The sequence below is a fragment of the Haliotis rubra genome, unplaced genomic scaffold (genome assembly GCF_003918875.1).
Source record: "Haliotis rubra isolate DU_JTF1 unplaced genomic scaffold, ASM391887v1 Scf147, whole genome shotgun sequence".
NCBI classification, from domain to species: Eukaryota; Metazoa; Mollusca; class Gastropoda; order Lepetellida; family Haliotidae; genus Haliotis; species Haliotis rubra.
In genome coordinates, this window is record NW_025765414.1 from 772,192 (window position 1) to 789,695 (window position 17,504).

General features: G+C 45.9%; 1 protein-coding gene across 1 annotated transcript; it reads left to right on the forward strand.

Annotated features, from left to right (window-relative positions):
* The first annotated feature begins 137 nt into the window (after window positions 1–137).
* On the forward strand, window positions 138–6,444 carry LOC124269751. Its single transcript, XM_046704780.1, has 8 exons — window positions 138–273; window positions 803–1,018; window positions 1,537–1,699; window positions 2,991–3,160; window positions 3,757–3,975; window positions 4,293–4,567; window positions 5,386–5,547; window positions 6,182–6,444. Exons 2-8 carry the CDS (start codon window positions 814–816, stop codon window positions 6,356–6,358), a joined length of 1,371 nt encoding a protein of 456 aa, XP_046560736.1. The 5' UTR covers window positions 138–273; window positions 803–813; the 3' UTR covers window positions 6,359–6,444.
* The last annotated feature ends 11,060 nt before the right edge of the window (window positions 6,445–17,504 follow it).

Here is a 17,504-nt window from a genome sequence, read left to right on the forward strand (position 1 = left end):
GATCAGGGGACTGGGCTACTAAATTTCACCATAAGTATTTAGCAAAATCTTAACATAACTTCTGACTTCATCATAACCCTTCTATCAATTTTAGTTAAAAAAATTGCGGAACCCCGCCAGCTGTACGATACGCTAAAGTAGTTGCGTCGAAAACTACGTATGGGTTCACTGCTACCTACACTTGTAACAAAGGATACATCTTCAGATCGGGCTCTACAACCATTTCTTGTCAAGCTAACGGGAAATGGTCTGCAAGCGCACTCAAGTGCTCATGTAAGTACAATGTCGTCAGCCACCCATGCTTGTCAAAGGCGAATACCAAGTATTCGGACTCGCTGACTTGAACACGTCATGGTATCCCAATTACGTACATTGATGCTCATGCTGTTGAATCACCGGGTTGTCTGATCCAGACTGTTTACACACCGCCACCATATAAAAGGAATATTTTGAGGCGTTACACAGCAACCAACTTGCAACACATAGGGTTGCATGTAGGTATCTACACGTAAAGATTCACTTCGATATATGAAGTGCATGCGACAAGTTTAGTTCTCGCAATCTAAATGCGCTTTCATTTAAACCAATAACAATTGAACACTTCAGTAATCGGTCACTATCTGATGCGCCCTCGTATCTATAACATCTCAGTTGATCTAGGTACTATCCCATTTGTCGAAGTTCCGATTGGCTTTCGCGAGTTTCCATGACTGACGGAATAAGTCTGTAATTCATAAACCATGCACCCCTCCAGACATGTTTCCATGTGTAGTCGTATAAACTCCATTATGGTATGCTTCAGATTTCGTATACATGGGCGACTGGATTCTTGCCATGAGAATAGTAACTGGGAACAAGATATCCTCCAGATCAACATGGTACAACCCGAAAGTCTCCTACGATGCGCCGATTTCATCGAAGTTGCCTGCCGGCTGCTTCACTGGAAATGCGAGTCTTCCCTGCTCGACACACTTCAGGAGTCTTCTTCTCAACTACTGGAACAAAATAGGTCTTCAAAGGTATTTCTCTCCCGATATTGCGGGAACAATGCAAAATGCGGCGTAAAACTGAACTCGCTCACTAAATCGAAAGTGCAATAATCCTCAGTTCTCTTCTCTTGCACTAAGGTTCAGCCTCGACACAGCGAGTCAACATCCTTAAACTTCACTGTCAATATCTTGATCTGTTCTTCCAACATCCTTGTGCCCTAGGGTCTGTTTAATGATCTATATAACTGTCATATTTTTAATTTGAAATTAATCCACGAATAACAAATTAACGTTTGAACATAAGCTTCTTCAAATACTCTTCAAAGATCAGGTTTAAAATTTGCATTCACCAACCCTGTTATCCATGCTTGTTAAAGTCGACAAACAAGATCGGGTCGAAGGTTTTGACTTTGACGGTCATCCTATCCAAATTGTGTAAATAATATTACACTAATCATACCTTGCCTGGTTCACATTCTATGATTTTACACCACCATAACTGGAATCTTGCTCACTCCAGCGTTAAACTCGCTAATATCCTTCAATTAGGTCGCCATCCACGTCATGAAGGCTGGGAGAATAGTGAAGAGATTAGAGTTCAATGGAGCTGGTACCACACTGACGAACTGGTTGTCAAAAAGAAAACTTCTTTCATCGTCTTGGAAAGATTTAACTAAAAGATCTTACACGAATTTCTTCAGCCTAGAAGGGTAAGCCTTCTCACCCAAACTTAAACAGAAGGGTTTGTGAAGGGAAACGAGTGTTTAAATACGATTAAACAACCTGTCGACTGTACCGACAAGCGTCAGCAGCTTCATAAGACTTCATTCATACAAATAATGCTATCCCAAGTGCATACGTGCTCATCTATCCACTCAATATACATTATCACATCAGCCCGAACACCTGCTTGCTGTGAGTATAAGTTATGCAATTATGACTTCCAGTACTACAGAAACTTGTATTTCCAGGAGTTCATGCCAGTTTTCTGCACCCTGACCTCTACTCACTCATCCCTCATTCGTACATACTATCCTTAGGAATAGTCTCGGTAATTTTTGTAAAGAATTTAATTTAGAAATATGTAACCCCTGAAGATTTGGGTTAGATATGGTGTTGGCGACTAACGATGACGTCATTACGCTTGCTTTCATGTCATATCCCTATTACGTAGATTCATGAGCATACTAATCGGTGGATTTTCGGATCCAGACTTCTACTGGACGAAGTAAGTTAGGAATATTGGTATTTATATTACTAGATCATTATGAATATCAAAATTCAACATATCCCTAACGTTTGGTCCAGTCTATTTACAAATAGCCACAAAATCACTGAGGCGTTAAAGAAGCTTTTTTTGGTATAATTTAGCTCAGGGCTAAAATTACACGTCACATGTTTCTGGGCTTATTGGAACTATAGCGAACTACACGGCCCCTCTACCTTTCCTGTTTACGAACTTTATCATCATGCTTCTCAGACGCTAAACATTTTCCCTTCCAGTTTCCAATGTCCTAGTACTTTCCGATATGCCAGACGGCCGCCTCATTTGTAACTCGCATATGGTCTACATTGGAAATGGCGACTAACGGCATCGGGTGGTCGGGCTCGCTGGCTTGATTGACACATGTCATCGGTTCCCAATTGAGCGGATTGATGCTAATGCTGTTGCTCACTGTCCAAACTCAATTCTCAGCCTTATAGCTGTAATATTGCCGAGTGCGGCGTAAAACGAAACTCGCTCAAATTGGAAATTGGTGTATACAGCAAAGCCCTACAAACGTCATTGCTACTCCTTTACACTTTGAGATATTGATGATTTTCAGCAGCTTTTCATGCATACAACTATGATTATGAAGTGACACCTCACAGCATGTAAGTGCCTAATGTAAGACAACAATTGGAGTTTTCCGATCAACTTGCAGCTATATTCCATCTATTGCACCTGTCTATACAAACTCCACATGCTCAATTCGGTTTCTTTAACTTCAATGTGCTTAGGGCAAAAACATATCGGAGATGGTACATCAACAGAAACTGGGGTGGTTGCTATAACGACAGAGGATGGCTGATAGTCAAAGACTCGAAGTACCACGTTTGCAACTACGATGTAGGCACCAGTTATCCGCGGATTGGTTACTCGGACATTTCAACGGCGAAAGTTTCATATAGTAAGTATTTCCTTCACCAACTCGTCTCGCAACAGAACCCCCTTTTAGTAATCGTAAATTCCCAGATTACTGTAGTGTTGTCTTCACACACTGTGACTTTGATCACCACCTGTACTTGACTTCTAAGGCTACTTGAGATCTCAAAATATCGCATTGAGACTTTAAATGATTGTCTCAAACAACTTGTTTCTAATTTAGAAAATCATATGTCTTGCCCGATGCTCCATACCTCATTCGGCTCATTCCTTGACCTCCTCCTAACGTAAATCAGGCTCGCAGACTTGGTTGACGCATGTCATCGGTCTACAATTACGTAGATCAATGCTCATGCTGTTCACTGGATTGTCTGATCCAGACTCGATTATTTAGACAGCCGCCCTATAGCTGGAATATTGCTGAGTGCGGCGTAAAACTAAACTCACTCACCTGCCTAACATAGTCGCTTATCATGACACACCCGTGCTATTGATGGAATTTTACGAAAATGCTCAACAACCAGGTATAGCTTATCTCGATCTGTCCATAACGTTTTTCACCAAATACAATTTCAACATAAATCATGTTGACTTGCTGTATAAACTCTAAATTTATTTTAGAATATGCAACAGCGGACACAATGTTAATATTGATGAAGCTGACTAAAGATGTCTGCGGCCCTCCACCAGCTATCAAAAGATCTAGAGTCAAGTATTCCTCCCTCACTGTTGGCTCCAAAGCCACCTACACATGCGACTCGGGCTTTCAAGCAACGAGCACGCCTTCCCTCCAATGTTTGTCCGACAGCACCTGGGCTAAAGTCACCTTTAGTTGTGAACGTAAGTACTTCGAAACGACTAAAACTATTTACAGTTGCACCTCTCCCTTCACATGCTATCGCTATAGCGTTTATGCATAATCGCTTGCCAATGCCTTATTTTGCATTTGCCCTATTCCTGTAAATTTAGACATTATTTCATTTTACAAATTTGACAATTTCTGATCACGTGTAGACATATTTTGAGTGTAGAGTACACTTGGCACGTCACGCCGAGCACCTACGATTACTTAAATCATGACGGAAATCTATATAACACGCACTTCTGTGTGCCGCCACACACCAAGCACAAATGACCATGACTGGTTCTCCTTACAGCCAACTCGTGCGCTAGCATCAAGAGCAAGTGTCGTGTCTTCAAAGACGGAGAATATTGGATAAACCCAAGCCTCCTCAGAGGTAAAAAGATCAAGGTTTACTGCTACAAAATGAAAACCAGGTCTCCTCGTGAATACATCACCCTAAAGCGAAATAACTACGCTTACTATCCCAACACTCGGAACTTAGACTGTAAAGGCAAAGACGTTCCTCTTCCCAAGAAAAATAACAAATCGGGAAAAACTACCTACAAAAAGGTTCGACTCAATGTACAGGTAAGTTACGCATATTTTACTCAATAGAAGCGACAAACAATTTTACAAAAGTCTATTGTAAATTTGTTCCTGTATATACATATATACTGAACAACATTAGAAACGCACCACCCATATCATACGAACTATCCCCGTAGGACTGAAATGTACCCATGATATCTATGGATCGTTGGTGCATTTTAATGTGGTGCGTTTCTAATCTCGGTATATTTGTATCAGCAATATTCCAACAGTGTGGACACACCCGTCCACTCATTCTTTTCTCGAGCCTATATTCCATAAACTCCAAATCCGCCACAAATAGTAATATTTCCCAATCTCTAACTACAATGTTAGTACTTAAACTACGCCTAATCAAAGCCTGTTAGATATGAATTTCGACTCCTGATATTAGTTTCAGTTCATTCAAAGACTAGATTGCTTTTTTTCGACATGATCTAAACTGCTCTCGAAGGAGCAACAAACCATTGTCTAATAACCAAAAACTATTGCACGAAAGTAGGGCGTTACTACTTTCGGGAATATTTTAGGCGCTTACAAGCCATGTATGGCATTAACATTAGGTCCCTAATTCATTTATAAAATGTCAGGTTGTTTTGTCATTGTAAAACTATTTTTATAGGTGCAAGTGTCGACTAAACAGTGTAACACTAGACTTCACATCTAGCACATTTCATTTGGGTTGACGGTAGTTAGAGTTATCTCATAACACCAATACTTAAGTTCGATTCCCCACATGGGTACAATGTGTAAAGCCCATTTGTCTTCCTACACCTTGATATTGCTGAAATAATGCCCCACGACAATCTTATTTTCAGACGATGAGTGTAATCAGGTTAGACTTGACATTTGCCACATCAACAACTGGTGTCCGTCTCCCCTATGGTGTAGCACACGCCTGCCACTCGAAACTGAAGTCGTGCAACAGGAAAGGAATCGCCATTGTTGACTTCAGGGGCACTGGAATTACGATAAAATCTGTAAGTTCTATAACATGTTCTGAATCATCGGAATCGTCGCCCAAAACGCTGCAGCAGAGTCTTAACATAACAAACCAAACTCTCGATCCTTGCCACCTTCATATTACAAATGAGCTAACATTGACTTCCACATAACATAACTTCTGTTATGAAACATTTCCTTTCATAACCGGTTTACATTGGTTTATGCAATAAAGTTTATGGCTTTCATATTAAGTTACTTCAGCTACCATATTGTAGCTTCAACAGCTGGCAAATACATACATACCGGTTCTTGGCACGATACAGCGTAATTTTGACCTTTTCTGGCTCAAAATATTGACCTTGCCATAGACAACATTTTCTTAAATTTTCCGAACTTCGGACATGTCGCTTCCACCTACAATTTCATATTTCTTATTTCTAATTCCAAATGTCAATTCTAAAACGGTTGACTTTTGTGCCATTTTAGATTTCGTCCCAACTCCACCGTTCACGTCATTGGCTTCATTTCTTTACCTTCTACCAAACTGTCGCTAATCACTGTCGGCCATTGCGATAAACTGTACTACAACCTTGCCTTTTTTTTACCCTTTGGGTAATTAGGTTTTCTATGGAACAATTCACAAGTCATTTTTTTTTTTTTTTTTCCCAGACTCCCGTGTATTCAACTGGATCTTACGGCGGCGGCACCTACTCCCACACGTCCACAAAAGAATATTACAGGCTAAAGTGCGGCGGCTACTGCGGCGGTTGTTACATGGGTGGAAATATCCGCATGAAATGGCGTTACAACCCTTCTGCAAGGAGTGCCAAAAAGGTCTCGTGCTAACCCACTGGTGATTGGGTCATTTTGCAGCCAACTGGAAGGCAATTTTCAAACTGCATGTAAGCTGTGAAATAAATGTCGTGACACTACCTTGTCTCGGTTTTTAATTTTTAAATTAACAGTAAAAGTAGTTCGGCCACACCGATATTGTTTTTCGGATGTTCTCAGAAAACATAAAGGCAGGAAGGGACAATTTAAAAAAAAATCTCAATTCAAAGTCGGTCCTCATACTAAAAGTATTGTACTTTTGGCATTTTTTATGAAGTGTATAAGAGCCAAATCTAAGTCTTCTAAGGTTACATTGTTGTGCAATATATAAACATTAGAATTTTGAGCGGAAAATTATTTTGTCTTCTGGAGAAGATGCTACGACTAATTTAATTTCTGAACTAGATATTGAAAGTGGTCCTGTGTAATAGATCAGAGGTCACAAATTACCTCGACGTTAACGAAGTTGAGAGCGGAGTCAAAGATGGGAACAGTATTTGTCATTCTTCTTCATAGAGATCGTCCTTGGGGTACATATTATGCATTTTCCTGCTGAAAAATGTCCTGTGACAGTTGTATCAATGTTTTTTGAATAAAAAGATTGAACAATAAATAAACTCTTTTATTTATTATACGGTCCCTGCCTCACGGAGTTACCTCCCTTAGCGCATGCGCACCAACTGGGTAGGCTCCTAGACCCGTATCATCATTCCTTCTGCTGTCACTGCCATGAACAGACGTATGTAATACTTCATGAGCCGGACGCAGCTGAACTTTCTGACGAACCAGAAATTGAATGTCTCAGACACCACCTGTATGTATGGTCTTTATTTGCTTATGAAAGGAACAGTAAAGCTTTACAATTGGTTGTTTCATAATTGTGACTTTGTATTAATTCTAATACGCGAACTTTCCCGTGGTTTACGCACGTGTTGCTCTGCCATGGCGGGAAGTTTAGCGTGCCATGTGGTCGTAATATTGAGTATTAAAACCAACTATTATTTTCCGTGGTAACCTTCACGTATTTTTCAATGTTTTCTACGTGTTTATATGCTGCTGGCCGCTGTTAGCTACATGTTTGCTTTCAGGCCTTTTCATCCTGTTCGAGGACAAAGTATTCCACGGGCCGACAGGCATGAGCAATGCGTTGCCCGTCTCGAGAAGACGGGACACGATGCGGAATCTTGTCCAATATGTCTTGGGTTCCCCCCCGGGCCCAAAAGAGGAGGACGGCAGATACGCTCTTCTACCGGGAGATGCGTGAGGCGGGTGGGGAACTGACGCAGGTCCCCCCGTCTAAGGCTAAAAAGCCGTCAAAAAAGGGAAAAAAATCCCGTGGCCAAACCCCCTCTCCCGCCAGTACTGGTGGCTTTGACATGTCTATAATGGAAAACTTGTTTCAGCAGCATATGGACTCTGTGAAGTCCCTCGTTCGTGAGTCAGTTGGAGGTCTCCGCCAGGAGTTCCTCGCTCACTCCGGACGGGGGGCGGAGAGTCAGGGGGTGGGATCGCCGGGCTCGGCTCGATCCCTCAGCCTTGAGGCGTCTGTTGACCCGTTGCCTCTGGCTTCAGGTCCGGACGCCTCGGCTGCCCCGGAGGGGGAGGTGCTCCCAGTCCCCCTCTCGGAGTTGGCGCAGGGACCGTTGAGTATTCCTGGTGTTCCGGTCCCTGCGCACTCCCGCCCCATGAGAGCGGAGGCACCAGTTCTGCCTGGCCTGCCTCCAGCGTCTCGGGACCGGGGTCCATGCACGCCTGCTGGCGCCGACGTGGAGCAGTCTGTCTGCTCTTCCCTTTCTGTGCTTCCTAGCGTTAGGCAGCCCACCGGGTCGGAGTTAGGGTCCTCTTTCGGAGGAGACCCAGCCTCTGACTCGGGCTCGGGCGCCGAGGCAATGGAGCTTATGGAGGTTGAGGAGCATGACGGAGGCTTCCGTTTTGCTTCGGCTCTGCGGGAGGTCCGGCAAAGAATTGCCGAGGGCCTACCCCAAGCTGCGGTGCCTGTGGGTTGCGTGGACTCGGCTGAGTTCCGCTTGCCTGGCGAGGCGTTTGCCCCTCGCAGACGCAGCTCCGCATTTTGCCTTCGTTGGTCTCAGACGTGGTTGATCCCCTCTTGTCTGGTGCCCGAGTCCGGTTCGACTTGCCGGATCTCATGCGGCGCTACCAGCTTGGGGAGGACTCCCTGTTTGTAGTTCCCATCGTTGACGAGTGAGTGTTCACTTCCGTCGCCCTGGGGGGAGGCTCGGCTTCCTCCGGAGCAGCTCCGGCTGCTCGGCAAAGCCGCCTCACTCCACCTTTTGCCCTCGTGGGCGCCCCCCTGCGGCACGCGTACCGGACCTACGAGGAGGTCTACCGGAACGCGATGCAGCAGGTCAGGGTGGTGGTCCACGAGGCCTACCTCTCCTCTATTCAGAGGTCGGCCCTGGAGGTGGAGGGGCATGCTGGCGACGTTTCGCCGCATGTCGTGCTGCTCCGTCAGCTATCGGAAGTGCAGGCCCACCTCGCGCGCGACTCTTTGCGGTCTGCAGCGTCGACTGATGTGCGCAGTCATGGGGATGCGCAAGCTGTGGCTGTCGACGTCTAGGTACTCGGCAGTGACGCAGCAGACCTTGCTGGCCCTCCCTGGCCCTCCCTTTCCGTCTGGGAGCGACCCTCTTTCCAGGGGCCCAGCAGGTCATATGGGAGGCTGCTGCTGCAGCTACCTCCTTCAAGGATTCTAAGGCCTTGTTGGAGCACCCACAGGTGTCTCGCTCCCGCGCTCCCGTTCTACCTTCCTCCGCCGGGGCGCAGCCTACGCCCGAGTCTGCCGGCTGGCTTCGGCTGCTTGGTAGGGGTAGGCGGAGGAACGGGTCCGCCAAGGGTAGGGGCAAGGAGCAGTCCTCGACTAGCTCCCAGCCTTTTCGCGGGCGCGGGAGGTCTGCCCCGACCTCCCGTTAACCCATCAGGCTGCCGCTCAAGCCGTGTGTCACACCCAGTCAGCTCCGCTACTAGGGTCCACGCACGCGCTCCTACCCCATATCCCAGTAGGAGGCCGCCTCTCTCTATTCCTGCCAGAATGGGAGAAGGCTACCAACAACGCTTGGGTGCTGGCCACGGTCAGCATAGGCCATTTACCACTGTGGAAGCGAGGTCCGCCCGACTTCACCGGCATACGTCGCACTCCGGTGCCGTCATGTCAGGCCAGGGCGGACATATTGCGCGACGAAGTTCAGGCTCTGCTGGACAAGTCCGCAATCGAGCGCATTCCACCGGGAGAGGAACAGGCGGGATTTTACTCCACGTACTTCCTCGTCCCGAAGAAAGACGGCGGGTTCCGTCCAGATTCTCAACCTCAAGGGGTTGAATCGCATGCTAGAAGTACCATCCTTCAAGATGGAGACACTGCGCTCGGTGATCTCATCTGTTCAGCCCGGCGATTGGCTCACGTCAATCGACCTAAAGGATGCGTATCTGCATGTACCACTACATCCATCGTTCAAGCAGTACCTTCGGTTCTCTTACGACGGGATGTGTTACCAATTCAGGGTGCTCCCCTTCGGCATATCGACTGCCCCAAGGGTGTTCACCAAGCTCATGTTAGTCCCAGCTACCCTAGCTCGTTCGCAAGGAAGGCATTGTTACCCTTACCTAGACGACTGGTTGCTCGGAGCACTAACTCAGCCAGCGAGTCAAGATGCTACTCACACAGTGATAGACATTCTAACTCGACTGGGGTGGATCATCAACCTCAAGAAATCCGACCTGGTACCCACCCAGGACTTGGTTTTTCTTGGAGCGCGATTCCAAACGAACAAGGATCTCGTTTCCTTGTCGCCCGACCGGATCACCAGAGTTCGGGAGATGGTATCTTCATTCCTCTCCCAGCCCCAGGCACCAGCACGGACTTGGCTCCGTCTACTGGGCCATATGGCGGCGACGATCTCTGTAGTGTGGCGGGCGCGGTTGAGGATGCTGTCCTATACAGCAAGCTTTGGCTCGTCTGTGGACTCGCACGGAGGATCTGGAGCGCAGTCTCACAGTCCCCGAGTGATTGACACCTCGCCTTCAGTGGTGGACAAATGTCGGGAATCTCACCAGGGGGATCCCCTTGGAAATCCCGACGCCAGCTCTCACAGTTCAGACCGATGCGTCCCTCACGGGCTGGGGGGGTGTTCTGGGTAGCCTGTGGCATCCGGACTCTGGTCCTAAGCCGAAGCCCACCTTCACATCAACGTGTTGGAACTGAGAGCTGTGCGGTTGGTATTCGAGCGCTTCAGAGAGCATGTCCGTGGCCAGGTAGTCCGTCTTCAGTTGGACAACCAGACGGCCATGTCGTACATCCTGAAGCAGGGAGGCACGGTGTCCCCAGCGCTCCTCCGGGAGATCCGGATGATCGACAGGCAGATTTTCAGAGTAATCTCCCAGTTGTACGGGTCGTTCCAGGTGGATCTGTTTGCGTCCGGCGGGACGCATCAGACACCCGTGTTCTGCTCTCGGATACCGGACCCAGGGGCGTTGGCTGCCGACGCCTTCCTGCTGGATTGGACGGGCAAAGTGCTCTGGGCGTTCCCGCCGTTACCACTCATTCCCCGTGTCCTTTCACAGCTGTCCACCCAGCCAGCTCGGCTACTTGTGCTACTGGCACCGCTTTGGCCGTCACAGAGCTGGTTTCCGGTAATTCTCAGGTTTCTGGCTCAGCCTCCTGTTCTATTACCTTTACGACCGGACATTCTCACTCAGAACGGAGCGCCCCACCCCAATCCAAGGATTCAATGGGTGGCTTGGCCTCTGTCAGGTCTAACCTCGAGGCACGCGGAATTCCTGCAGCAGTTGCAGACACAATTCTGGCTTCGAGGCGGGATTCGACAAACGTTCAGTACGAGGATAGGTGGTCCCGCTATGCGCGCTGGTGTTCAGATAGGGGCATTGCAGATCCCTTTTCTGCGGATTTAGTCAGAGTATTGGAGTTTTTGCAAGCTCGTTTGGAAGAAGGCCTGGCGGCTTCGACCATTCGTGGCTACTCCACCGCTATATCCACTTTTCACACCCCTGTCGATGGTGCTCTTCTGGGGCAGCACCCTCTCGTACAGCGCTTTTGCTGGCGCGGAACGGATTCGACCTGCGCTCAGGCGAACCAGTCCACCTTGGGATTTGTCAATTGTGCTCGATTGGCTGTCCGGTCCAACTTTCTCACACCTATCGGCTATTTCCATTCAGTTGTTAACTTGGAAAGCTGTGTTTTTGGTGGCGGTAACATCTGGACGTAGGGTCGGCGATTTACATGCTATGTCGTCCGACCCGGCGCTGACTGTGTTTCACACGGATCGTGTCAGTATTCGCCTCCCAGATACTTACCGACCGAAGGTCGATCACGCTTTCCATGTGACAGCTCCTATCGAACTTCCTACTCTTACCCAGCCTTCCACATCGGGGACCACTCCTACGAGCACTCACCCGTTGGATGTCCGTAAGACGCTCAAAGTCTATATCAAACGAACGCAGGGGATCCGTACGGGTACCCAGCTGTTCTGTTGTTACGGTGGCGGGAAGGCTGGTCTGCCAGCGAGCAAGCAGACTTTGTCTCGCTGGCTAGTTTCGTGTATTTGTGCTGCTTATCAGGCTAAGGGCAAGCCTCCCCCTGAGGGGTTGAAGGCTCACTCGGTCAGGGCAGTAGCCGCATCAAAAGCTTTTGCATCGGCACTCCCCATTGAAGAGATCTGCTCTGCCGCTATTTGGAGCCGGCCAAGCACGTTTATACGGCATTATCAGCTCGATACGCATTCCCGTAATCGTGCGAGCTTTGGCCGTACTGTTCTCTCCAGTGGACAGTGTCCTGCCACCCTGACCGAGTGAGTCTTGGTTTATTGGTCTGTTTTGACGCTACTGTACAATATTTGTATTATTGACATGTCTGCTACTGTGAGCTCACTCAGAGAACATGTATTTGTCGATTGTGAGCGGTATTGCATTCCCCCCTACGGTGCTCACTAATACACACTTCGTGGGTGGGGCTTTATTGACATTAACACTATGTGCGTTGTCTCATTATGCTAAATGGAGGTCGTCTTTGAGTACAATTCCTCCCTGTCAGTTCCCCTCCCATAATGCCTCTCGCGGAAGCGCAACTGGGACACGTGACAGGTGAGTGTTATGGCGTCTGTTCAATTTTTTTCCATGATACGATCGCTATATTTGTGTGTGCTTGGACAGAATTCCCTCCTCCCTGGCCTCCGGTCTTTGGGAGTCTGTGTTTATGCATAATATGTACCCCAAGGACGATCTCTATGAAGAAGAATTAACCAAACCTGAAGAGGTTTTCAATTCTTCGAAGAGAGTCGTCCTTGGGGTAGGGCCTCCCGCCTCCCCGCAATTCTGTTAACTGATATATTCAGCAGAAGGAATGATGATTCGGGTCTAGGAGCCTACCCAGTTGGTGCGCATGCGCTAAGGGAGGTAACTCCGTGAGGCAGGGACCGTATAATAAATAAAAGTTTATTTATTGTTCAATCTTTTTATTCAAAAAACATTGATACAACTGTCACAGGACATTTTTCAGCAGGAAAATGCATAATATGTACCCCAAGGACGACTCTCTTCGAAGAATTGAAAACCTCTTCAGGTTTGGTTAAGGTTGACTCCCTGAGTTTCTGGGACTTCAGTATTGTCCCACAACAAGCACATGTGGTATCGCATTAGGCACGCAAGTTTGTTCAAAACTGCTGCTGTTCACCCACCAGAAAATGGCTACCCGTCATGTGACAAACTTTGTAGCACCTTGCAAGCAGCTTGAGTTTTCGAGAGTAATGTGTTTAGCATGTACAGATGTGAATGTGAAAATCTGTTTTATAAATGCTTATAAGGGCTACATGTGCATAAAGGCGCTTTCGCAAATATGTTGGCATATTACACATATTGGGGCATATGCACTCTTTAGCTTTCTGTAGAGAACGATTTAATGCAACGTTGCATTAATTACCACTTGTTTAATCTAAACGCATAATTTTGCGAATAACTTGTATGGTACCTTCCCCGAGTGCTGTTGGTACCTGTAAAAGTGTTGATCTTTTATATCAATAGTTCGAATTACATCGAACCTGGACACCACATCAGATGGAGTATTTAACTACTGCCCATCCACACTTGAACAATCCAAATTTCTCTTCACTTTGAAAATCCACATTTCAAATTCGGTCTTGCATCACACCATTCGTCACCACTCGCCTCGTTCCGTAACCTCCAAGAAGGCTCGTTCCCCACTCGATACTTGTTATGTTATGCCGCTGTTACAGGTCTTTGGCTCCCTCCCTGTGCAAGCGTTCTGCTGTTTATTTTGTTATCAGTTACATAGACAGATTCTTAATACAAATGCATAAAATCGGTGATTTACAATGTGATTAGGTTGTCGGACAAAACATCCACTTGATCAGTTTGAGATCGATTGGGTGATTGCATGAAGAGATATTTACAAAAAACGGGTCCACATGCATTTCATACCCAACTATAGCTTGCCAACACCTGTCTCCGACACCACTGACCCCAAGAGACGTCAAGACGCCAACTTTTCAAATGCTAAAACTGTAAATTTCGTTGTTGAACGGGACGGTGCAAGAGTGACATTTGACATGAAATAAAGGGATGAAAACATTGTGAGGTTTCGTTTCTACTTTTTGGTAATGGCTGACAGTTTAGTTTTACGCCGCTTTTAGCAATATCCCAGCAATATCATGGCGGGGGACACCAGAAATGGGCTTCACACAATGTACCCATGTGGGGAATCGAACCCGGGTCTTCGGTGTGACGAGCCAAACGCTTTAACCACTAGGCTACCCCACCGCCCCATTTCTATAATGTGGGTATTACTGTTGAATTCAGCGTTTGGACCGGGTCGGTAATAGGGCTCCAATATTTGAAAGTAGGGGCGCCAATACACCAGATAAAGTCGCCAATATACGAAAGATACGGGCTTCCCATCCCATGCTTCTATACAGTCATGCATATCTCGCTTGTTGCAGAATGAGTGAGTGGTTTTTAAGAAACGCCGCTTTAAAGTAGTTCTGCAATATTCCAGCAATATCACGGCGGGGACACCCAGAAATGGGCTTAACACATTGTACCCATGTGGGGAATGGAACCCGGGTCTTCGGCGTGACGAGCGAACGCCTTCACCACTAGGCTACCCCACCGCCCCTGCAGATGAGTAGCCAAGAATTGGGATAAATCTGCACAAGATTCCTCGCTGAAATGAGGAACGCTCTTAGTTACAGAAAACAGTAGAAACTCTATAGGTATAGGTTGCAATCACGAGAAAGGGTGGTTAAAGTTTTTGCGACTAAGGCTTTTATTTCGGGGCTAACCTGTCGCCACTATCCTTATTTTGGTACCCTAAGTGATTGTTTCAGAACTTTCACTCAGCTTTCTCGACAAGTCGACGTCCATCAACTAATGTCACTGTTATGTCTTGATCATATTGGTGAATCGATAACAAAATTGTCCCTGTAAAAATAGAATCGTAAATCAGGATACAACATTCAACGCCCAAAACCTTTCCACACGTTACGAGCTGGAAAGACAAATACCCTTTTTTGACAAAGCGTTACATACTGATATAGACCCGTGACTCAACTCACTCACTCACTCACATACTGATATACTGACGTGCAAAAGAAAGTGCGCACCCCTTTTCTCCGACCTTATAAGTCACTTGTCAAATACTTAAAAATCACAGGGGCTTGTAACGCTAAAAACTGCCATCAAGGTATGTACTGTCACTGACGGGGTCTTATCACTATATGAAAGGAAAGGGATGTAACGAGGTCAACACACCAGGTTCGTTTCAGGGCGAATTCAACAATACTCACTGTATGTATCCCACTTAAAGTATGCACACATTTCAAGCCAATAGATTTCCCTACAAAATGAGACATACATCACAAAAATCGAAGCAGTAGTTTGGGAGCTAGGGTCTTCGGAAGCTCGAAATTGAGTTTACGTACATTTATTCATCGCAAACAGAATTGTCGTGCTTGTTTGCCATTGACGACCTTTGGCCTTCACCTGCCCCGCACTAACAGGAGCAAGGGAGCTCATTGGTTATAAATGAAATATGTCCATCAGATCGCTGACTCTTTTTCAGTGCGGGCAGGTGAAGGGCAAGTTCGTCAATGGCAAACGGGCACGACACAATTGTTTGCGATGAATAAATGTACGTAAACTCATTATGACAGTGAGATGTGTCTCTCCGAAAGAATGGCGACTAGCATGCTGACAGGCGCCATCAGTTCAACATGTTTTGGTGCTTGTCGTTTGTGTATACTGTGAAATAAACAAGAAAATGGGTGAGTTACCGCTACAAATTCTGAGCAGGGATTTTGGCTCGGAATCGAGAAAACACGATTTTCGAGCTTCCGAAAATCCTCTCTCCCAAACTACTGCTTCTGATTTTGTGCTGTATGTCTCATTTTGTAGGGAAGTCTATTGGCTTGAAATGTGTGCATACTTTAAATGGGATAAATACAGTGAGTATTGTTGAATTCGACCTGAAACGAAACCTGGTGTGTGGACCTCGTTTCATCCCTTTCCTTTTACATGTATATAGTGATAAGACCCCGTTAGTTACAGTATATACATTGATGGCAGTTTTTAGCGTTACAAGCCCCTGTGTTAAAAAAGATTTAATTTTGTGGGGAAAATAACTCGCAAAGAACCATGTCTGTACTTTTGTCAGTTTGAGTATAACCTAATTATCATACAAACTTATTAACGGTGTAAAAGACCCAAGTCTAAAGAAAATAGGAAATGTACATGGAGGTTTTGCAGTGTTTATCGGAACGTACGCTGTAATAAAATGTTATGACAATGTTTTGCTCCGTAAAAGAAACTAATCTTGAAGCGTTCATAAAATTGCCTCGAACACATTTGTCACCATGTTAACTTATCCTGATTCAATCATAATGGACAATATGGTTTAACATTACAATGCAACAGCAATTTTGAGATAAAGATCGGTCGACACCCTTTGTGTTCTGACGTAAGTTGTCGGTTCATCTGTTACAAGTAATTAAAATGATTCAACTCGGACATTTTAGTGACTTGAGGGCATGTTACTTGTCAATTGATTTGTCCAACCGCGTTCAATCTAACTTCAATATTTTCCTTCGGTTATTTATGTTTACTATATAAATCCAATTCCCGCATTTTCTTAACACTTAATTTGATGGTCACGACCGTGTTCTGACGTGCAATGTTAAACAGAGTTGCGCCCCTTGTACTGTTCCATGCATGTTCCATAACGTCGAATGACGATATGTCCACACAAAACCGGGGTGTTGTCGAAGCAAGCCCTCCGATTGGTCAACACATGCAAATCTGCACATTCTTTATAAATTCGCGGGAAGTTTTCCCTTTCATCGACTGCTTAATGTAAGAATGTTTCGAGCAATGGCTTCTCAAAAGAAAGCATCAGTTGTAAATGTCACCTTAACACCACACCCCCGTTTTGTGCAGACATATCGTCATCCATTTTGCTTCAAGATCGTTTAGTTGGTCAAAATCGGGTTTCAATCGACTTGTAGAAATAACAATAAAGAATTGGTAGGTGCCATGCGTGGTGATCGATAGGCCAATCATCCATGGTTATGGTTAGATTAAGTTTTAATCGATTGTATGCGATGGTTGCGTAGCGATCGGCAAAGAGGCGAGTGGGGTACACCGAAGTGTCCGGCCTTGTCATAATGTACTGTACTGAAGCATTTCATGTCGGGGGTCGGGGGTCGGGGGTCGGGGGTCTCTCAATTTTTGTATATTTTAAACATACAGTTCTTTGCATCAGTTATATGGAATATTTCTAAAAGCGGCGTAAAACTGAACTCGCTCACTTGTTCCCACTTCGTTGGAATTGAGATAACGACAAAAAAGAACACATACACATAAATTGATTCGACTCATACGTTAATGACATTATTAGGCTGAAGAGTCGCTTGTGAAATACAATGTAATGATACATGTAATGTGATACATGTAATGTGATACATGTAATATGATCCGTGTTAGAATAGGTCTTCAGCAACCCATGCTTGTCGTAAGAGGCGACTAAGGCGATCGGGATGTCAGGGTCGCTGACGTTAATCAGGCTCGCTTACTTGGTTGATTACATGTCATCGCATCCCGATTGCATAGATCGATGCTCATA

Bases quoted from the DNA above. Each gene is read 5' to 3' on its own strand.
- LOC124269751 (XM_046704780.1), top strand. From the start codon at position 814: ATGGGCGACTGGATTCTTGCCATGAGAATAGTAACTGGGAACAAGATA. The intron at 3,161-3,756 runs GTAAGTATTTCC...AATTTATTTTAG, and splicing joins AACGGCGAAAGTTTCATATA to AATATGCAACAGCGGACACA. The intron at 4,568-5,385 runs GTAAGTTACGCA...TCTTATTTTCAG, and splicing joins AGGTTCGACTCAATGTACAG to ACGATGAGTGTAATCAGGTT.